Source organism: Rhea pennata, chromosome 4 (assembly GCF_028389875.1).
Source record: "Rhea pennata isolate bPtePen1 chromosome 4, bPtePen1.pri, whole genome shotgun sequence".
Taxonomy (NCBI): domain Eukaryota; kingdom Metazoa; phylum Chordata; class Aves; order Rheiformes; family Rheidae; genus Rhea; species Rhea pennata.
The window spans coordinates 46,936,253-46,959,383 of record NC_084666.1 but is presented as its reverse complement, the minus strand read 5'-3'; the positions used below and the strand labels follow the sequence as shown (position 1 = coordinate 46,959,383).

Sequence of the window (23,131 nt, the reverse complement as noted above, 5' to 3'; positions counted from 1 at the left end):
GATGTTTCTGTTAAAAGCAGGTGACCTCTGTCACCTGTCATGCTCATCTACCAGAAGATAAAGCTAAGTGCTGGTGTCTGTGCGGCACCTTTCCTTCTATGCCTTCATTCCACAAGTTGTCTCGTTGTCTTAGCTGATCCTGAAGCAGTTTACAGTTCCCGTGATAGCTTGAAAATAGTTTTTCCTGCTCTATCTGTCTTTATGTTTAAGTTGGAGGGAAGGGGAATTCCTCTTGCATTCTCCACTCCTTTCACTAGCAGCATTCCTTGTCAGAAGCACCTCAGGTCTGAGATCAATCATTTTCCATTCTTGTATGTTAGCACTGGGACTCTGATGATTCATCACCTAAAACTTTGTTTCATTAGGACTTGATTCTATCATCTTAAAACGCCTAAATTTATTGGAAGTTTCTAAATCAGGTTCTTATGTGATGCTCAGGGGTATGAACACTCTCTCTCCCCCCCCTTTAATTTTTTTTGTTTTAATTTGTGGGAACAAGAGAAAATCATAGCTGCTGAACACTGCTTTGTGATGGTGAAAGACTAGCTAATACATTTTTCATTTTTAAATAAATGAGAGGAAAGAAAACACTTTTTTCCAAATTCTGTATCTTCTTAAATTAATGCAATGTTTAATTGCTTTGAATAGTTAATCTTTTTCCACCACCTTGCACCTACTTCTTTAATGCCTTTGTGTGTCTATGATCATAAGCTTGAGAAGAGGATTGAATACAGAGAACTCTGTAATAGCAACTGAATATTAATTCTAATTTAATTTTGAACCTCCCTGTTCTGATGCACTTTCTTTGTAGCTCTTCCCCTTTTTATCCTGCTATTAAAATATTTTCCATCATTCCTATACCTTGAATCTCCCATAATTTTTTTTATGTTTTGTTTTCCAGTCTCATGAGTACCTTGATAATATATGATATAAGATTAGAAAATCTGAAGCAGATTTTCTGAAGCAAGGACAAATTCATTGCTATTTGTGCATGTTTTTGAGAAAGAGAGGTGAACTGGGTCATTTTGTGTCAATTTCTGTTGACTTCAGTGAAATCATGAGTATTAGAGCCCTTACAGTCCAGGAGAGACATAGCCCTAAGGCTTCTTTCTGTGGCTTGGGTCTGTTTCTTCATGAACACTGTAATGATGGATGTCTGGCAAAAATGACAAAGGTTTTTGTTGCTATTACATAATGTTAAATAGAGCTGGGTTGTCAAACAGAGCTGGTATCAGTTCCATGTAAACCCTGCTGAACAGGCATACAGCTAAGTCGGTGCCAGTGTATTACCTCAGCTTTTTCTGTGATTTTTGCTGCATGACTGTCTTTACTCAATTCTGTCTATATTTTTACTGTGCAGTATCACTGATTTTTAGTAATTTCCCCAAATCCTTTTGAGGTAACTTAAATATTTTCATTAAAACATGGAATTTTTCATTTGGCTATGTTTGAAATATCTCAATGTGTTTTATCTGAGAAATGTATCATAAAGAAAGACTTTTTTAATACTTGTGGCTTGTCAAAATGATGCTTCTTACAGAAATTTTACTACTACTTAAAGGTTTACTGTCAATAACAGTATCTTCTTTTTTGCAGGTGATATTATAAGAAGCATTGCTCAAAACTATTGTGATTCCTACTTCATGAGGTAATCTATCTATAAAAGCTTTCCTAAGTATTTAAAGCTCTGCATATGTACAGTGCTTAAGATGTATAGGTTAATGTTCCTATTTGTTCCTCTACCTCTCTCTCTCTCTCTGTACTTATTGAACTAGCTATGGTAACCTAGATACTGAAATAAATTATACGAGACAGCTTAATCAAACTGCAGTCTTTCTTCTGTCAGTGTGTTTGGTCAGTAGCCTAACCTGACTAGTGATGTTAAAATGTAAATGCTGAAAATTTATGCTCAGTGAACACACGGAATTTAGGGACTGTATACTGTTTTTCCCTTACTGAGAATCACATGAAAAATGTTAAGGTAAAAACAGCAGTACATTAGGCTAGATGTTAAATTGTCCCACATATTGTTCATTATTTTAATGCAGCCTGGCTTTAAAACATGAATTGAAAGGGTACAAACTGAATCTACACGCTCCAGTTAATCCAGTACTGTAATTAATAGTCCTATTTTCTATCTGTATGTGTAATCGCCTTTTAAAAATCTAAAATTAATATTTGAAGAACACATGTTTGTTTTATAACCTATGGTAAGTACATTATCTTATAAAATCACACTGAACAAAGATTAATAGATGGGTTCAGTAGCTACTGTGTGCCATTTAAGAGGGGTTCATATTTGTATATATGTTATTGAAATCTACATCCCCACAAATATTTGAAATCTAGCCTTGGGAGGGAGTCACTATTTTTTCCTTTTAGATTAAAAACATTGATAGCTGTTATACCTTAATTTTAGTGTATTTCCAGCACAAGGAACAATATTCAGTCTCTCCAGTTTGAATTTTCTTATTGTCCTTTGTTGCAGGTTGCAGACATGGTACAGTCGCGCATTGTGTTGCTGCTGCTGGCAGACTAGAGTTTGAAAGACTGTGATATAAATTGCTGCTGCACTATTCAATGTTTCAAACTGACCCAAGGAAGTAATGCTCTCCTCTCCGGAGAGGCCATAAAATGCATGTTATGAATTGTCTTTCCTTGATCAACGATAAAGAGAATGGGGCTATTTCAGTTGCAACGGGATTGATGAACGAGGACACAACGACAGCATCTCCGCTTCCCCAGCCGTCGGAACCGCCACCCCCTCCGCCATGTCCCCTGACAGGGGCCCCCCCACCCCCTCCGCTCCCCCTGGGCATGCCGCCCCCTCCGCCCCCTCCTCCTCCGCTGCCTGGGCCCAACCTGCCCCTGCCACCACAACTGGTAAATGGGCATGACAACCACAGCAAAAAAAAGCGAATGCGGAGCTTTTTCTGGAAAACTATCCCCGAAGAGCAAGTCCGTGGTAAAACCAATATCTGGACAATTGCTGCAAGACCACAGTATCAGATTGATACAAAGACAATTGAGGAACTCTTTGGGCAGCAGGAGGAAACCAAGCCCCAAGATCCTAGAAGTCGATCTTTAAAGTCTTCATTTAAAGAGACTAAAGAAGAGGTAAGAATCTGAAGCAAAAATCTCTCTTACATAGTGTGGTAGGCATTGGTGTGAATTTTGACCGGCATTAGTTTGTCCGTTTCTCTCTCATGGTTCATTGTTACCGCAAATTTGTCTTGATTTGAGGGGGAGGGGAACAACAGAGAGGATAAACTCTTTGTTCTTATTGGTACTAATTTGTTTTTCAAAGAGCTAGCAGTATTTTATTATTTTAACTGGATAATTGCTGTGATTTGATCACCTACTAGAATTAATACAAAAATAAGTGAAGGGAGCTGAAGGCATCTGTACTTATTCTCAGTGGTTAGTCCTTGAGTTTTCAGTGTGGAATAGAATTGCACTTAACTGTAAGTTTTCTCTTCAGCTCTTTCCTTGTGTCTGTTGTATAATCAATGCATTTTGTATGCAAACATGTATCAGGCAAGAGAATCCTCTTGCAAGGATTCACATGTCCAGAAACATCTGAGAAGGGAAGTACCGATACAACAGTGAGGAAATAAAACAACAGAACATAATAAGGTTAAGGAAATTTGTTACTTAAGATAATTCTAAAATTTTGATTTTAATGAATGTTGCTTTCACTCCAGTGAATGCTTTGTTGTGTCTACCTTGCCTTTCTGGACATTAAAATAGCCTGCTTGACTTTCAGGCATGATCTGAAGATTGTTACTGATTTTATGTCTAGTGGGGAGAAGGTGTATTCCAAGACTTTTCAGTTCAGGCATTCTCCAGTGAACTGATAAATAATGCTTCTAGTTCTAAATCGTGATTTATGGGCAGCCTCTTTGCAAGGCCTGAACTGCCTTGTCTTAAGTAATCTTTATGTGTAGAAATGCAGTTTTGAGCACCCGTGTCTCTCTATGTATGTGCTGCCTTGTAAACTAAATACAGAGGACACAGGGTTAAGAAGTGTAACCATGTATCAGTTTTTAGTGAGCAAATGGGAAATTGAAGTTGAGGTATCTTGCAGAATTCAGAAGATGTCAAACTGAAATAAGAAAGAAAGACAAGCTGAGAAACTCACGTACTGATAATGTCTACTAAGTGCATTGTATGTAGACCAAAGTAAGGGATTTAAAACAGGCATGAGTATTGCAGACTGAAACCCTGCACTGGGGAGGAGCAGTTGAGGCCAGCTTCAGAGGTAGTCATTCATCTCTATGCTATTTTCAGCCTATGTTCATCTTTGGATCAGGATATTTCATTGCAGCAAGTGACCGTCCTGTCCTGCATGTATTTGTATAGAACCCCTTTGAGTATGTTTTCAAAGAAGTCCTCTTCCAGGATTGTCATATATTAAAAATCTAGATGTAGCAAAAATGATGATAAATTCCACATGGCAGTAGAGTGTAGTCCCTAGTGTACAGTAGTTTGGGTAGAGAAAACCCCAGTGTGTTCATGTGTTTCCGTGCGTTGCCTGAAACCTGGTGCATCCTGAGGAGGTGCAGCGTGATGTTAGAGACTCAAATTAGAGGTCTGCAAAACAAGTAGTCTCCAAGATACAGTCTCTTGGAAACAAAGATCTGCCTTGCTGTAAGTTAACGTGTCTGTGCACACACTAGGGCTGGCAGGGTTATCCAGTGCATCTCTGCTGCTTGATGCCTGTCCAGCCTGGTTCAGGGCTCCCACACGGCCTCTGCAGATGGCATGGAGTAAGGGTATATGGCTGGCTTTGTTGCGTGGCTTATGCTGCTGAAGTGCCAACAAATTCTAGTTGGGTGCTAAGCCGTGCCAAGCATGCTGCAACGATGTGTCAGACAGCAAAGAGCAATTTCTTGTGTGTTAACGGATTTTGCAGTACTATTTGCTTGGTGAGGAAGGAAGGAGATAGTCCTGAAATGCTGTATGTTAATGGAAATGCAGAAGCACAGGCGTGCTATGCTTGCGTATTTAATGTTACTGTAGCCTTCATTCAGCAAACATGTTGAGGTTTGAGGGACAGGCAGTGTTTGTGATTTTCTGTTGCTGATACTGCAAGCCACGGCTCACTCACTTTAGTGTTTTAAAATATGATGGTTATCCCTAGTTCACTGGAATAAAATGTATGGAAGTTGAGAGGAACCAAGGGGCAGGCTGAGGAATACACAGCATTCATGTGACCTTGTGGAGGGAGCATTAGCCTACCCTGAGGAAGCTGACCTGGTTATGCCTCTGGCCTGATAGGAGAAGGTGGACAAGACATTTTGCATTTCAGTACCTCTGTTCCTTTGTGTGTAAAACACAATTGATGTTAAAAAGTGCTTTATGATCTAGTGGTGCAAAATGTTCTTTCAAGTTTAAATGATAGAATTAACTTGATTGTTTTACGATGTCAACAGCAAATTTTCATGATAACTTCAAGTGCCTAAAATTCAAGTATTGCTTAGGTCTAAATCTGGAAAAAATCAGGATTTGTCCGAAGTACTGTGCTTGTTCATGGCCAGAGACAAGCGCTGTTTTTGCTCAAGCTGCATGCCTCTCTATACTGTGGTGTAGCTTCAGTGGGAGTGGTGAAGAGTGAGCTGGTGATGAGGGTGGCTCCCGGGGAGAGTGGAAGAGTTTCTTGGGTTCATTCCTTCTCCAGAGATCATTATTTATTATCCATTTACCATTGAATAAAATGCATAAGCAGTTCTGGAAAAAAGTTCTCTCTTCTTTTAGAAGCTTACAGAATTGCATTTCCTTTTAATTCCTCACTTTTTAGCACTCTGTATGGAGAAGGTAGGTACCCAGCTCAGGTTATTGAAACCCAATTCTAGGGTCTCAGTACTAAACTTCATCAAAACAGAATTCTGGTCCCTTTGGACAGTTGAGCAAATGCTTTCCTTTTGAAAAACGATCCCTCACGAAACTCTTAGGAGATTAATTAGCATGTTTCCTTAACTAAAAGCTTAATTTGCTCTGTGGTTTCACGTAGCTTGAGCCCTTGAAAAATATGTTATGAAGAATTCAGTTTATGTACCAGCTCCAATTTACGTTCAGCATCCTTGGGTGGTGGCACAGTATGGCACAGCATACATTCACTAAACTATAGCTAAGCTGGCAATGCAGTAGGCAGAACCAGGCCATTGCCAGCAAAGGGAGCTGATCTTGCTTTATTCTATGAGCTTCCCTGCTCCTGCCTTTCACTCCCACCCATCTGTGTGCTTGTGCTGGCACTCACTGGACCCTCTGTAAACAAATTAAAGTCAGAAACCCAGCAGAATCCTCTGGTGGATTTTTGTTTTCTACTGAGGTAGTTTGTGTTGTTTTAGTGAGTTTAAGTGGCTCATGTAAGGGGCCGTGTGAATTCTAGAGCCTGTACAAAGGATAGGAGAGGAGGCGGAGAGAGATGGAAGGAGTGAACAGGATATGTCTCTTCTCCTCTCTTGGACTTGCCTTCTCCCTGTTTGCCCTATGCTGGTTGTGATGCTCATTCCACCTTCTTGAGAGCTGGCTCAACCTGTTAATCCAGCAGAGAACTAGCTAATGAGATGAGCAGCAGGAAAGAGCAGACCAGAAACGTGGCAAGGAGAACAAGATGGAGTAGGACAGCCCTTTTGGGTGGTAGCTGCTAGGTTTGCTCAGCCTCACTATGTCACTGCACCTTTCCTCAGCTGCTCCAGACCGCGTGTGTAACTTGGGGAACAGAGCCCAAAATATTAAACTTGATGGTTAGTGTTATAAAGTGAACTAGAAACTGAAACGGAAATTCGTCTGCATCCTTCCTAATCTCCAGCACTGAGCCTGTGCCTCCAGATAGTTCCATGCGTGCTAAATCTTGTAAACTCTGTCCTACCATGTGAAACCCCATTGTTCTTATCCAGAGAATACATTTAATGATCTGCTTTCACTTATCTGTCATAAAACCACATTCTTATGTCCCTATTCCTTATTGACAATCCCATGGCAAGAAACTCCTATTGCATTTCTGCAGACAACCACTACAAACTTGATATTGAAACGAAGCTTCCTGGTCTCCAAGAATTCTCCTCTGAATATTTCTGGTTGATTGCAAATTTATATCAGATTCAGGAGTAGATTACTTGTTAACCTCATCACAACTTTACCACAGTACCCAAGCTAATTTTTCCCTTCCCTTTCCTTCATACAGCTGCATCTAAAACAGTGCGCTGGTAGATTAAAATTGGTCAGCTGATCTGTTATCACCCTGCATTGTCTGCTCCTGCTCCAAATTTCGGTGCACAGTGTTTTGAAGTAGACTAATATACACTGGGTTGATAATGGTAAGAAGCAGATTCATGAGTGGATCAGCTGTCCTTGCTTCAAGGATTGTACTGTTTATGAAAGAGAGGTGGCAAGCCTGTGAGGCGGTGACACTTGTGTTTGCTGGCAAGTGTGTGGTGAATTGCAGGTTCTGAGATGGTATTAAGTAATTGAGGTGGTATAGTATTTCCAGTGTAGCATAAAGAAAAGTTTAATAGTTTCCTTTAGCGGGACAGTTGAGGAAGATGAGAATGGAGAAAATTCTCCTGAACTTACCTAAAATGAATCCTGTAAATGCCTGCTGTGCTGGCACTAGTATTGCAGATGTGTATGAATATAAGACAGGGGTCAGCTTTATTAAAACCTGGGTAGTGTTTTAATGGTAAAAAGAGAAAACTTGGTGGGAAGTCATATCCAGACAGCTTTGGGTAACAACAAAATCAAATGAAAGTTTCATAGGGAAGAAGAGTATATGTTAGGAATAGGTGTTAAGCCTCAGTTTCTAAATCTGATATGGAACATGTGTATTCAATATGACACAGAGAGACCATGTTTTTGTGCGAAGGGTATGAACTTCTATTTTTGGAGTATCTTCTTGGTCCCCTCTCTCCTCACTCTCTCTTCTGGAAGCTCCTTCAAGGTAGTGACAGATTTTTCAAGCACTTCTGATAATCTTAAAGTAGACTCCCAAGCAAAGAATGACCAAAGCCTGAGCCATGTATTGTGGTTATGTGCTTGCACAGGAAAGTAGGAAAATACAGTGCAGAGTCATATACAGAAAAGAAGAATGTAAGGTACTCTGAAAGAATGAAAAGGTTAGAGCATTTGTCTTATGCTGTGCTGTTAGGGCAAATGCAGCACAATATGTTATCATCTATTGTGTTTTTTTCAAGAAAAGAAATAAAAAAGATACATCCAGTTTTGTTTGAGATAGTGATGAGAATCTGAGTTGTGCAAGTTGTGCTGTGGAAACCAAAGTTTTACCCTGCTGATGGTCGGTCTTATTCTAACAGTTACGGCTTATGACTGAAAATGATATGTGGAAAAGGCTAGGTGTGAGTATGTTTAAAAAAAAAATCAGCCCAAAACCCTAAATGATGGAATCAAAACTTATAGGCTTGAACCAATACAGAGAAATCTTTGATCCAAACAAATACTTGAACAAGCTATAAAGCTTGGCCAAGAATGGGTTAGAAGATGCAGCGTCCTTTCTTGTAGCACGTCTAGATAAGCAGAGAGCAGAGCAATTAGAGAATGGAGCTGCAGTTTGAGAGGTCAATGAGAGGTCCCTGTAGTGAAACATTTGAAAAAAAGATTAGATAATGCAGGGGGGGAGATAGTTTAACCTGTCCTGTGTTAAGTGGCTTTCACATAATGATCTGTGGGGGCATCTCAGCTCCTGAGTTTAGAGGACTTATTGTGCTTATACTCCTCTCATCTTTGCATAGACTGAAGGGCTTCAAGCTAGCAATCATCTAATTAAAAATAATACTCTATTATTTCTTTTGTTTTCTCATCTTTAGTAGTTTCAGGAGAGAGGCAATTCCAAAATTTGGTAAACTTTTTAATATAATTCACTTTTTTCAGCTGAAGAGGAGGCTATCTCCTGATATGTGCAAAAAAGTATGTTGAGAATAGCACATTAATTGTATCTTTATTTTCACTGTCACCAGTTTGCTCCAGGCTAGTTCAGTTTCTTGACAATGCATTTTATTTATATTTCTAATTCTTATGCTGTCACAGAGGTTAAGATACCTTTCCAGTTGTCAAAACTTCAAACATCATGTGAGTCCAGCACCAGTCTTGAACCTCTGTGTGTACTGCGTTCTTTTATTATATCAGTGGGGTGACACTGTTAACATGAAACAATTCTCTTGTGCTAACAAATCTCGTGACTTTTGTAGCTGTTATCACCAAAATAGCTTGTGGTGAAATTTTAACCTTAGGGAAATTGAGACACAATCCACGAAAACCATGGTTAACATCTCAGGTTTGTAGTTTTATGTAGTTACAAGAAGAAAGCTATTTAGCATAAAAAGAATAAACACTTTTATTTAGTTTTTTAAAAAATACAGTCAGAGAAGAAAAGTTAAATTCTTTTTGCTGCTTAATCTCCAGAGTTGCATCTGCAAGATACTTTAGCAAATTTTCTTTAAAATATAAAGTGAAGAGAGATTATTATTTTATTATGGGTTTCTGTTTGCTTCTAGATAAAGCAGAGATTTGAGCATTATCTGTCTCAAGTTTTGATTTGAGATTGATTTACGTACCTTTTTGTTTGATCAGCATGGTTGTTAGTTTGAGGGAGTGAAATCAGTAGTGCAGGTGGACCTCTGTTTGTAGAAAGCCAATCCTGACATTTGTTACACAACCACTGACATATATGGATATTAAAGTGTGATACTCACTGGCTGTGGGGCCTTAAATGCAGTGCAAGATATTACTTGATAAAGCAACATTTTACAGGTACAGCATTATGAAATAAGCAATAAAAATACTTTTACTTTGTAATGAAATAGAACTTGCCGTGGTTCCGTTTGCAGACATTGTTATGTTTTTCCCTCTTTGCTTGAAAAAAGGTGTTGTGGGTGGGCTATATAGTTCCTGGTTAAAAATTAGTTCTGTAATATATGATCTTTTTTGATAAGAAGTGACACTGTGTATTCATTTGGCTTGTGGTTTGTTGGCAATATTTGCAAAGAATTATCTGTAGTAATTGAAGGAAAAGTATCTGCTTTATATGATTTTCTTGTATGTATTAACAAATGAATCTTTCTTGCTTTCTCTCTCAGATTTCCATTCTAGATGCAAAAAGAAGTATGAATGTTGGGATATTTCTCAAACAATTCAAAAAGTAAGATTTGATTTTTCCATACAGCTAATGCGAACTACAAATGTGTGAAATTTTCTTTACTTCTCATCAGATGTGTTGTATAGTGTGCACTGTTCCTTATGGATTTTACAAATTCTGTACAAGTGTGTCATAATTTGTTTTCTAGTAAGTTTAGTTTTGAATGCCATTATGCTTTAGGACCAAATATTCTAAGTTTGCTACTACTACTATACTAAGTTTGTTACCTAGTTGAAGTGAGTTTTCACTTGAAGTTAAAGGAAGCCCTTATATCTCATGTAATACAGCATGAGAGTTGCTTTTTGTTGGCTTCCTCTCTGTATAAAGAATGAATAGAAGGGGGTGAAGTGAGGATATATGTGTATATATACATATTTTTAAGAGCAAATTGTTTCATTGCTATCTTGATTCACTGATAGTGTTACTCTTTAATAAAGACATCACTGAAAGTGATGTTAGAATAGTTCTGCTATGGACCCTGATACAGATAACCTCATTGTAATTCCTGTAAGCAGCACAGGCATCTTTCTTTCTTTCTTTCTTTTTTTTTTTTCAATTTATGCAACTGCATCTATTCACCCTGCAAGTGTTAGAAATGTGTATGCTCAATTGTTTTTTCAAGGTCTGCTGAATCCATCATTGAAGATATTTTTCATGGAAGAAGTGAGCCCTATGGTTCTGAATTGCTGCATGAATTTCTTAAATTATTACCAGAAGCAGATGAGGTAAATAATAGTTTTACATGGAGCTTATTTTTGTGCAGTTCTACTGCCTGGGATTCCAAGGTGAAGGTCTGTAAACAAGGAATCCCCAAACCTTCCAGAGGTCAGCAGAGAGGAAACCACTGAGTGCGAAAGTGTTCATTTTACATATGGTACTGTGGTTGCTGTAACCATTTCTTCATACCAAGTAATTTCATTTATTTTTAAGCTACTTCTTAATGAAAGCACTGATGAGGTTTTTCTGTTTCTCTGACGACCCCTGTGAGCTTTTGTCCCATAAAATTTTCACCAAGAATTGGAACTCTCTTGGGTGCTGAGCAGATAACTCTGCCCTGAGGGTCGGAAAACTCAGAACTGAAGTACATCCTAATGCAATCAGATCAAGTTTCACTGCTTTGGCACTTGCCTCATACTTCCCCATTGCAGTGCCTGCGAGTTGGGTATTGGCAGCCATAGGCTTCTGCCTCTTCCCTGTTTTGGTTTGCTACTTGCTCAGTTCATCTAGGATCTGCCTGCACCTAGGCCCAGGTTATTGGGTTCCAACAGGACAGAAAGGCTGTGGCGCTGTGTAGCAGCCACAGAATTTGTTAACATGGCTCAGTGCTCCAAGAGAGACCTATTGGAAGGTGCAGTCACCAGCAGCGCGTTCTGCCATTTCTATTGCCCACCATGCGATCAGCATGCAAGTACTGTGCCCCCCCCCCCCCCCCCCGCAGTCCCACCTTCGAAGCCTATTCACATGATTAAATGAGTGAAACTTCAAAGATTGAGTTGGGAGTCCTGCTTAATGGTGCACAGTTCCATGTCTGCTGGTGTATTTGCACTGATCCATTTGTATGTACTTGAAAGAAATGTATACCACAGATTTGACATAATTAGCATTAGAATTGGTTGAGTGCTTCACATCAAAGTAGTGGCTGAAACATGGGAAATGGCTAGTTAACATACGCATATAGATCAACCTTAGCTCACTTGCTTTACCACTTCAAGGTCATACAGTCCAAGCACTCTGTTTCATCTGTGCAACAGCAAATCTTAGCTCTCATGTGCAGTCAACAGTAAAACGTGTCCTATTACTTTGCTGTCAAACATATAACCCTAAATTGTGCTGCTTTTGCAGAGAATCTTGTAAAAATTAGTTATGTTACTATGTTTTGTTAGTATGATTTTTACAGTTGGAGGATATCAGCAGTTTGAAATGCAGTTAATCTTAAACAAACAAAAAGCTTAAAGTAGTTTTTTTTGTTGTTGTTTTTTGATATAGGTATTTCTATATTTAAATGGAACTTACCTTTTCCCTCTGAAAGCATTAGATAGAGGAAAACACCAGAAGTACTAGCTTAAGAGAAACTGATTCCTGGTTAATTTTGTGTATATTGAGCATTCAAACTAGACTGAGAAAAGGTATTTTTCTTCTCTTCCTCTTTCTCGATAGGATCTCTGATGTTATTTTAACATATTCCCCTGTGAAATATGATGTTGTAATTCTAATAGGGTTCTGACATAAGCTACTGAATTTTATCTTTTGGAGCCTGACAGTAGTGAAAATGTATCCTTCTGCTAGCTATTAGTAGGTAGTGCATGGTTTCTGAATCCAAAAGAGATTGTTTAGAGTACTGGGCCAGACACTTTATATGCCCAGTTTGTGCTGCTTACAAGTGAAAAAGTGTATTTATTTCTGACTAGCAGCTGATCTGATAACAGGCCCTCACCCTCAAGACAGTGAGACAGAGCACTTAAGTGCTTTCGAGGAGTCAATAGAGAAATTAATCCAAGAGATTTTATGGTGGAGAGGAGTATTAGAATATAAAGCTTATGATGTGGGGCTGTAGTTGTTAGATTTGTTGCTATTCCTAAAGGAGGGCTAGAAAAGAGGCTTGTTCCCTTCGTTCAGATATTTGTATTGTACTTAATAAGTTCAATGCTCCAGACATCTCATTACTCACCTTCAGGAAAAAGAAAGATCTCCTTTCCCCTCTATTTTTCTCTCTGCCAATTATTTTATTCCTTGGGAATGAAGCCCTCCAAAGTATGACAGCTAGAGCTGGGAGGAGACGGCAGAGGATTGAGAGTGATGGACTAATGCTTCTACTGATGTGGAAAAATGCTCAGTACCTTCATGTCCTCATTCTTCAAATACTCAAAGAATAAGTGGTCCGATAACTCACTCACTGCTGTTGCTCCTAAAATTTTACTGTGGTCAGTTAAAGAATTTCCTCTCTGTAGGAGCCTCAGAGCTTTTATTGTTTGTGCATTTTTCCCTAAATGAAAGTTCATTGTTCCCCTTTTATATCCCTTTCTTATTTTGTTAGTTTATTAGCTGCTTCCTAGTTTAAGTACCTATCTCCCGGAATACTGATTCATGTTTTGCTAAGAGGAGCTATACAGTTCCTCTCCACATAGAAATAATCCAAAATCACTAGAGATACCAGGTGAGGCTGGGTTACTTTTCTGGTGTGCCCAATTCTGCTTAATGGCTTCCAATTTCTTTTTGTGCTGGTGGTCATGCCATGTGACAGAGCTTTGGAAAGGTGTTGTGTCATCCTGCTGCTGTCCTGTCCCTGCACAGTGTTCCACCCGTTGTCAGCAAGGGATCCCTATCAAGACCCATCCTCCATGGATACTTCCCATTCTTTGTCTAAGCATGCTTGGTTGCTGTAGACACTCAGGAAAACTCTGGGTAGTTACCTAGGCAGTCAGATCCTAAAAAGATCATTGTTACTCAGTTACCAGCTCTGTTTGTCCTGGTGTAGCTGTGGGTGGGCTGCTGCAGTTCCCCTTTGTAAACTCTTCTTTTTAGCAGCTCAGGTATTTACAATCACATTTCCCAGTTGTCTTGCAAGTTGGGGTGAGGGCCTCCTATCAGGTACGTACTCCAGTAGCTGTATCTTTGGAGACGTCCTCTGCTTTTTCCTTAATGTAGAAGTCTGGAAAAGCAAAAGGAGGGAGGGAGGAGCACCATTGCTAGTCGTAGCTGTAGACAGGGTGACTCTGGACTGTCACGTTTCTTCATTTTGACTAAGAAACTTTACAGTTTATCTAGTGCGAATAAACACTGGCTTTATACTCTAATCTTATCATGTTCTAGAAATGTAGTGATATATAGCCACTTTACCTCCGTGTTCCCCTAGTCACTAGTTTGACACGTGTGGCACATTTTACATCATTTCAGGCCATGTTATCTCAAAATGGATATTCCAGCGTCTTTGAGATGGAACAGGAAGCTAAATGCTCAGGCTGACAAATAAATTGAGCATCTGTTGTCTTTAAAATTGTTCTTTCTTGTTGCAGTATTATATTGAGGCAACTTCGTTCACACCCAGAAATAGGTGTCAGTGCTAAGAATTTTCTAGCTGTTAACTGAAAGACGTAGGGAACCTTGTGCGTAAATGGCAAATACTGGCACTTTGCTGGATGATTTTGTCAAATTGTAAATAAGAACGTTATCGAAACATTGGCGCTGTTGTGAAGCTTTCTGTCAAACTGCAAATGTTTGGGTATTTTCAAACATTTGATTTGAAAACTGATTAAGTTTTTGAAGCTGGCAAACCTGGAGCTTGCTGTTCCAGGAGCTTACTTGTTCCATGCGACATTTTGTTCAGGACTGTGGCTGCCAGGGTAACTACATTGGTAAAAAGGTTCAAGAAAACACTATTAAGAATTTTTTGATAAATTCAGAAAGTCAGATTAGTAATTTTGTGTAAGCCATCTTTAGAGGTATCGCTGTTTGTTACTTACTGAGAATAACCGCTTTGTAAGTGGATAAAATGCCTATTTGGAATTCAAAATTCTTTTTCTTGTTACAGCCCATTTTCTGCACAGGGAACCTTTGTCTTGACTGAAGCAATGGCTTTTCTGCTATATCTCTTCTGAAAAGGTTACTAGCTATATTTCTTAACCATGCCCTGTTAAAATGTCTGACAACTATGATTTCTGGCATCCTGACCAAAGCAGAGGGGAATCTTTTAGCTGCTTTTATGTGCACCTCATTGCACTGTTCAGCAGGCCCAGACTGGTAAAGGTTGAGAGAGTCCGGTATTTAACGACCTAGAATAGCCAGAATTTGTACTTTGAATATATACAGAAGAAAGCATATCATACTGCTAATCAACTCACCCACACACATGCACGCCCTGGTTATCAGCATACTGTCTCACCTTCTTTATAGTGTCTCAAGCCTGTCCTTTGCTCTTCTACTGTGTTAAAACGCAGTCATCTTTCCCCTGCTTTACTGGAATTGTTTTTGTCTGTCAGCTCTGTGCTTTTCAAACCACATTCATGTAGTACTGTCCCCTCCTTTCTTCTTCCAGTGCTGTATATGGCTGACCATCCTTCATAGTTTTCATCTCCTGCTTCCCTTTTCACCCCCTATGTTAGCTACTGTTTTTCTCCCCCCCCCCCCCCCCCCCCCGCCCTTTCTCATCCTCTGCTGGTAGAGGTTTGCCACTCCCTGGGCATGTGCGCCGTGGTTTCTGCGTACCTAATACCGGAGCTGCTTTCCCGAGAGTCCTTGCACTCGATGGGATGCCACTGGGATGCATTTGGAAGGTTTGGTATTTTTCACTTGGGTTTTTCTTTAGTACGTTGAATGTTTGCAATGGTATGGAAAAAAAATAAAAAAAGCAGAAAATGTTTTCTTTTCTGGACTACTGTACTTGGCTATATTTATTTATTTGTAATATTATTTGATTTATTTGATTTGAATGTGGGGAAATGCTCTATTATAGGCGCATAGGAGGTTGAGAGGTATACTGATTTGTATTTTCCTTCAAAGATTCTGGATTTCCAGTTAGGAGTGCAACATATCTCTTCTATGGCATAAAGTAAAACACAAATATTTGTAAAGAGTGCCAAAATAGCAGAGAAATTGAGTGACAGGAATGTAGTAGCTTTCCTGTCTTTGAGAAATAATGATAGATTAACAATAAGCATATCTACTTCAATTGTTCACAAATCAAATAAACAATCAAGCTTTCTCTGTTTCATAACTGTTTTTAAAGTGAAAATAAATTGCATATGTGAGAAACGCTTATATTTAAAATCTAATTTTGTGTGCGTGGGCATGCATGGATATTGCAAATATATATTCCATATACAAATATAATGAAAAATGTATCTTAGTAGCTCTGTGCTCAATTTGAGTAAACACAGAACTGAGCCTACAGTATAATTATGCTTCCTTGCATGTGTATGTTACTCAGCCGTATCTTGTTATGTGGTTGTGCTTGGACAGAGGCAGTCAAGGCCATTCACTCATTGTGATGGAAAAATAAGGGCCCCCCCCCTTTTTTTTTGTTAGCTCTTCTGTGTTCTCTAATTATAAACCCATCAACTGTATCTGTTATCATGATTAATAATGAACTTTGTTGACAGTCTGCATAGTTTCTTAGCAGTTCTTAGTAGCTCTGTTTGATGTTTTAATTAGATTCCCACTTCTAGAAGCTACGGGGTAATCTTGATCCTCTTTGAGGAGCATTAGACAACGTGGCTGCAGAGAGAAGAGGCCAGCCTCATGGGCATTTGAGTAGCGTTTCTTGGAACGCCGAGGGGGCTATGCAGAATGTGGTTGAGGAATTGTTAGCTTTGGGATTCAGAAGCCATTATTTCAGTTTACAGGTGGTGTGAATCAAGTAATATATCTTTTATTTTTCTGCTTCATAATGGTATGACTGGTCTTTTTCAATTATGAAATTTGTAATACGGAGAGAATATAAAGCAAATTGTTATCTTGGCTCTACCTGAACTATTCCTCAGACTTACAATTTTAAGATCAAGTTAATGGGAGATTCAGTCTCTGATCTGAAAGACGTAGACATGTATGGAGAATCAGGCTATGCAGGGCTGAATTAAAGGGTGAAAGGACTTTATAACTCTTCTGTGTTTCTCTTTTGTTTATTTGTGGCCTGGGTCACTATTGTTTGCCTTTCTTGGACCCTGGGACTTTTTAGGTGAGTGTCCTCACCACTCGTAAAGGTGCAGTTTCAGACATCTAGGACAAAGATGAGGGGGCTAAGACGGATGGCATGGTGTTGACAGGGTTCTTGGTGAAACGCAGTTACCAGGCTGTTGTGAGCACCACTTTATATGTTACAGCTGTCTACCCAGACTGTCTTTTGGGCAGACTTTACTGGCTAAAATACTTGCACTGAGACAACCTCACCCCTTTTTATCTGTCAGAAGGCAGCTTGGTGAATGTCTTCTGTAGTGCTTGCAAAAGGAAGTTCCTCCCCTGGATGAATTCTGGGATTTAGTACTCCCTTGTACCAGTCTGGACGTTTTCCATGATAGAACAGGGTAGAAGAAAGAAGATTTCATCTAATATCTAAAAATGCTTTGAGAAGTGCAGCAGTCTGGAAACAAAGATCACTTTGCAGCATTAACTTTCCACATAGATAACAATGATTGCTACTTACTGTCAAAAGCGTACTTAAATATAGCGTGCACACAGTATGATTAAATTAATATTCCTGTGAACATCTCGGCTCTAGTTTACTTCTTGTGCATTTAAATCTTACAATTGCACTTTCTGTAATTTTCTGTGGTTTAGGATCTTGACTGGGTTTTTTTTGGTGAGTCTTTTTCTATTTTTTAGTTTTTCTTAAAATCTGAATACCTGTATCCTTTTCAGGCAAACTTTGAGATCTGCAACATACTAGAATAAGACTGAAGAATTTGCAATACTTGTTTTTAGGTTGTAGACCACCATTTTTTGGAATTAAAGGAATTAAATTAACTATTTAATTATTTAATTAAAGGAATTAAATTAAATTTGGAATTAAATTAACCATTTTTTGGTTAAAGGAACCACCTGCAAAGACTAACTGAGATAGTAGATATCTCCCACCCCCCACTTCATGATGTGTGGGGGGGAAGTGTTTATTTTCGTTTGTTTCTTGCTTGTTTAGCAACTTAGAAATATCGGGAATGTCAAGTCTGGTCTTTCCTGTTTTTTGTTGGCAGACTTCTTGGATGACTCTGTAAATTAGGAGTTTTCTCAGGCCTCAAACAAGTGGGCATGCAGTTTGACTTTAGATGGAGCTTTTGTTCAAATATCTTGAGTTAAATGCAGGATTAAGAAATGGAGTTAGATAGCCTGAATAGAAATTGCTCTGTTAATTAGAATTCTCTTTCTTTCTCATAAATCTTTTTTTAATTTGAAAACAGAACATAAGTCTTTAATTTTGAATTTTCTTCAATTTAAAATGTTTTATTTTTTAAAACTGGTAAGTTTTATTATTCTGGGTTTAATCTGAACTTTTTGATTTTTTTCTTAAAATTTGCTCTCAACACTTCTATTTTTTTTATAACATGGAGAAAGAATGGGAATAAAGCAGGACAAAGCTGTTCAGACTCCTTTTTCCTGCTAGTCCAGAGTTTATTTTCAATTCCTAACTTAGCAAAGCCTATATTGTCTTTTACTATAACTTTTTTTTTTTTTTTTTTTTTTACTGTGAAAACAGAAAAATAACTTAAGTGATTAATTTGGAGCCTGATGTTTTAAAAAGCTTGTGAATGTCTTGGTAAATCACAGGAGCCTGAAAATTGCTGATGCCCTGATATGGCATGTGTCTTTCCATGATAGCTTAGCATGCTTTCTAAAACTGAAGACCACCTTGTAAATGTGGTTATGAATATGCTTTAAATGTAATCTTGTAGAGGGAAGGATGATGGGCTAGTTTGTAAATTGAAGTTTGGGGAAATGTACAAGTGATACTGTATGTGAAATTGGTGGTGGAATGAAGAAATTATATAATTGGGAGTGGGCTCTGCTTTGGGACATGATTGCTGTATTGGAAAATGTGGAAGAAATTCCAGTTATATTTAAACATATGTGCATGTATTTTCCTTTTTTTCATATAAATAAACAGTAAGTGTGTGGGCAGATTAGTGGCTTCCAGATCATGCAAATACATGGATTTTGGTGGAGCTGCAAAGGGAAATAGACAAAATGAATGTGATATTTCCTTTACATGTAAATGGTGTTGTCACAGTACTGATCACAAATAACTTGAAAATGCAACCTTACATTTTTCTTTATAAAGTATTTCATATGAATGAGAAAATGCAAACTCAAGATTGTGAAATTTTACCCCTTACAAAAGTTTTAGAGTAAACAGTGGAAGCAAGTTTCTGAAGAACCGTAACTTAAGCCTTAGTGACATTGTGTCAAAGAAGCCTGGATAGTCCTATGAAATGCAGTTGACTTCAGGCTGTGCTCTCAGTATACCACACTTGTTGAAGAGTCAAGGATCATTTTTCTGATCATCACCTAAGAAGTTGTTTTGTGTCAGACACCCCCCCCCCCAAATCAACTGGAGAACGTCAAATGGAGCAATTGGAGAGAAAAGAGCTAATTCTCCTAGGACAACTGGAACGGTGGTGTTCTAAACATAGTGATGAGGGCAATTGTGTTTTTTTTACACTGAAAGAGTATGAGCATGAGGGACTAGTTAGGGAAGTGGAGAAGGTAAAGGATGGTAATGGCATCGTACTTTTATGCTGGGGTGCCTTGCTAGTTTTGGGGAAAAATGATGATGTTACTAGTTTTATTTTCTTCTGACTGGGGTGTGTGCAGATTACAGAAGCTTGGGCAGCAAAGCCATTCAGTCAGTCACTGAGTGTGCTCTCTAATTCCTCCTGTTAAATAGACTGCTTTAGAAGGTGTTTCCTTCCAAAGTCTGGTTAATCCTGATCTTTGATAAAGTTCTTTACTAATATCTTTTTCTCTTTTCTAGGTAAAGAAACTCAAAGCCTTTGATGGAGATGTATCAAAACTGTCTCAAGCTGATTCTTTCATGTATTTACTCATCCAGGTGCCAAAGTAAGGAGACAACAGGTTTATTCTCTTCATGAAAAACATTGTTTTGGCTCTCAGTTCTAAGCCTGTTTGTTTGTGTTCTTCAGCTATACTCTTAGAATTGAAGCTATGGTGTTAGAGAGGGAGTTCTCACCCTCCTGTGCTTCCCTGCAAGATGACATGAAAGTTATAAGACGGGCAACAAAAGGTAATTAAACATGTTGGGACATGCATAATACTCTTGTTTTTGTTAGCATGTTAATTTGTCTGCCTTATGAAGGCTAGAGCTTGAATTTCAGGTACCTGGTAGCTATTAAAGGAAGCTAACTCCCCTCTGACAAATGCCATCAGGGTGTGCCTGGTGAATCTTTGCTTTGCTTCCACAATCAAAAACTTAGAGGCTTTGAACACACTGGCAATGGGTTCATGACCAAAGCCTACAAACTGTATAGCCCAAACTGACAAAAGCAAAGGTGACCATCTTTTATTTTTTGAGTACAATTTGCTCATTCATGCATCACTGTGACCCTTATTCAATCAGTTTGTTATGCTGCTTTGCTCACCCTTTCAAATATCCATGGAGAAAATCACTGTATAGTTCCCAAATTTCTCTCTATCTGGTTACCTTTTGAGGTGGCAGTATTAGTGGGCTAAAATCTTTATTGTAGAGACTAGTTCTATTGCCATTCCTTTGCCTTCTGTTTTTCATGAATACCTGTTCTCTTCATTGCACAAGCTTTGAAATGCTGCAACTGGTTATTCCTAACATAATCTAGTATCTTGTGCTCTACAGGAAAATAATAAATTTCCTAATTTCATTTAAACATTAATGCTGACCTTTTCAAATCTCTTCAGTGACTATTTGTACTGTTTCTCTGTATGAAAACTCCCATTTCATACTGATAAATTTTATGACCAGCTACTGCAGCACTGTCTAGACTGCTTCCAGTGGGATAAAAGGGCACAGTAGTAAGAATATTCAGCTATGAGCACCAGTGCTTAGAGTAGTCATTTTTCGTGAAAGAAAAAGGGAATAAAGCCTGGTATGTTCTTCCTGACACTGGATGTTGAACTGGTCCTCCCTTACTCAGAAGCATGCCCATCTGCTTAAGCTAAGGTTTGAGTTTGGCTTTTTACTGGAGCTCTTTCAAATCATTGTTCTTTGTGTTTTGGGCAATAGATGTAGTGAGTGAATGGATTCTGTATAGAAGCAGCCATGCACAGTTGTTCTTCATATCCTTCACCCAGCACATCTGTGAACTGATGAATTCATTGCTTCCAGAAGAGATGTTTTTGTCTCCAGCTCCTGCATCAGGCTGGTCATGCAAATTTGACTGACTGATCTTCCCTGTTTTCAATCTGCTAGTGTTATATGCTGGTCTCTGGTCTTTTCATTCAGGGTTTGTTGATTGCCTCAGGTTGTTTAGGAATTATGTTTACCCTTCTGTTCTCCCACATTTCTTTCCTAGTAATTTACTTAAATTCTAATACTGGTAGTCACTAAGAGTTAGGGTGGTCTACATACCATCTTGGATCCTCTTCTAGCCTGAAAATGGATGCATCTCATAGTGATGCTGAGCAGGCTCTTACTGTGCAGAATCTTCGGATGTTGCCGCCTTTTCTTGGCTTTGTGAAATTTGATATTCTCTTTTGTGTTCTCTCCTCTTTCTTCCTCCTTGCTTTCTCATCTATAGCTTGTTAAGTGAAAGGCTATTTAATTAGTTAAAAGCTTTTTAGGCCAATAATACTGAAATCCAAAGGCACAAGTGCTACCTGCTACCAAAAATGATAGTGTATTGTGCTAAGCAGTTAAACACAGGGTAAATTATAGAAAGTAGACTTTGAAACAAAATAATTTTAGAAGTATTTATGCTGTAATAAATAACATTTTAAGGAATCTACCTTTTATTATTATTTTCATCAATGTAGAATACAATACCTTACATTAAAGGCAACTTGTGTTATGTTTCTTGCCATATAGGGGCTTGCAAATTTGCAGTTATTTAGTAGGTTATTTGTGCTAATTTAGCATTTGTGTTAATGTAACTTATTAACTGTTCAGGCTTTCTATATCTTATTTCTAAGGTACTCATCCTGGTAACTTTTAAGCCCATGGATTGTTTTGTATTCAGGAATGACTGAGAAGATGTATGAATTCAGATAAAGTACTGCTGCGCATTTTGCAAAAACAGAATATGTAGGAAACAGGCTTCTGTAGTGGAAAAGTTTTAAAAGGCACTTTATTCCATTTAACTCTGCATCACACCAAATATAATTTTGTGCTAAATTATCTATGATGTGACTGAGATGAAATAAATGCCACTCTGAGTTGGCGACTGTATAGAAATAAAATTGTGATTCATAGAGGGAGTGGAATAAGCAAGGAAAATTTAAACATTACCTGATATCTTTTCAGGCCTGATGATTAAGTCTTGCTATAGAAGTTATTGTTTAAAAAATGCAATCCTGAAAGATGGCATATGGATTCTGCCAAGTGCAGAACGTTTGCTTCACATTGGAATCAGCAGGTAGTGAGGATGCTTAACCACTTGCATGAGACACTTCCAGCATTGCAGGATTAGGGCCCCAATGTTTTGTGAGCTCCTGAGGATTGCCTTGAAAATACTATACTTGCTAAGCTAAAGTTTGAACATGTACTTCAGATTTGCCAACTGTGCTTGTGATCTTGAATTATATAGTACCATTTTTTCCCGTGGCTTTTCAGTTTATTGTAATTTCCAGTTAAAATAAAAATCTTTACCTTTAAAAGCTTGAGGTGAAATGGAGTTTGGTAACTGACTGTGTGTATATTTCTAAATAAACAAGTGTTGGACAGCAATTTTTTGTTCCTTACAGAGTTAATGACTTGTGAGGAACTTCATTCCATATTGCACTTGGTCCTTCAGGCTGGGAATATTATGAATGCGGTAAGTGACATCCAAAATGGAGATGACTGATTGACCAAATTTCTGTATTAGTATTGCAGTCCACTGATGTCACGTGCCTTAGCTGATTTCTCCTTCCTTTTTAGGGAGGTTATGCTGGCAATGCTGTTGGATTTAAACTGTCATCACTGCTCAAGCTGGCGGACACAAAAGCCAACAAACCAGGGATGAGTCTGCTGCATTTTGTTGCTCTGGTATATAAAAACTGTTCTGATGAAAAGGAGCTCACCTTAGTCTAGAACTAAAGATGACTGATGATAGAAGGGTCCATGTTTGTCAGAAAAAGATGCTTTTTGAGGCTTTGATCCTAATCTTTTTTCCTCTCTCGCTACAAAATTCACCAGTTTTCCTATGTCTGGTCATCCTATCCAGAAACTCAAGGAAAACTTAGCTTTTTTGTGTGATGTAAAAAATTCCCTTCATCTGACTTCTTCATTGTAGCTTTCCAATTACCATCCTGCATGCTTCTACTATAGGAGTGGCTTCTTTTGATAAAATTTCTTTTAATCCTGTT

General features: G+C 38.4%; 1 protein-coding gene across 1 annotated transcript in view; it reads left to right on the top strand.

The window, feature by feature from the left end:
• Window positions 1-1,595: 1,595 nt before the first annotated feature.
• The window catches only part of FHDC1 (FH2 domain containing 1), a 34,495-nt gene continuing 12,959 nt past the window's right edge, over window positions 1,596-23,131 (top strand). The window contains exons 1-8 of the mRNA XM_062574753.1: window positions 1,596-1,648; window positions 2,489-3,117; window positions 10,095-10,156; window positions 10,776-10,878; window positions 19,611-19,696; window positions 19,780-19,880; window positions 22,529-22,599; window positions 22,704-22,811. Coding sequence (XP_062430737.1) covers window positions 2,635-3,117; window positions 10,095-10,156; window positions 10,776-10,878; window positions 19,611-19,696; window positions 19,780-19,880; window positions 22,529-22,599; window positions 22,704-22,811 — 1,014 coding nt within the window. The 5' untranslated portion in view covers window positions 1,596-1,648; window positions 2,489-2,634. The remainder of the gene's footprint in view (window positions 1,649-2,488; window positions 3,118-10,094; window positions 10,157-10,775; window positions 10,879-19,610; window positions 19,697-19,779; window positions 19,881-22,528; window positions 22,600-22,703; window positions 22,812-23,131) is intronic.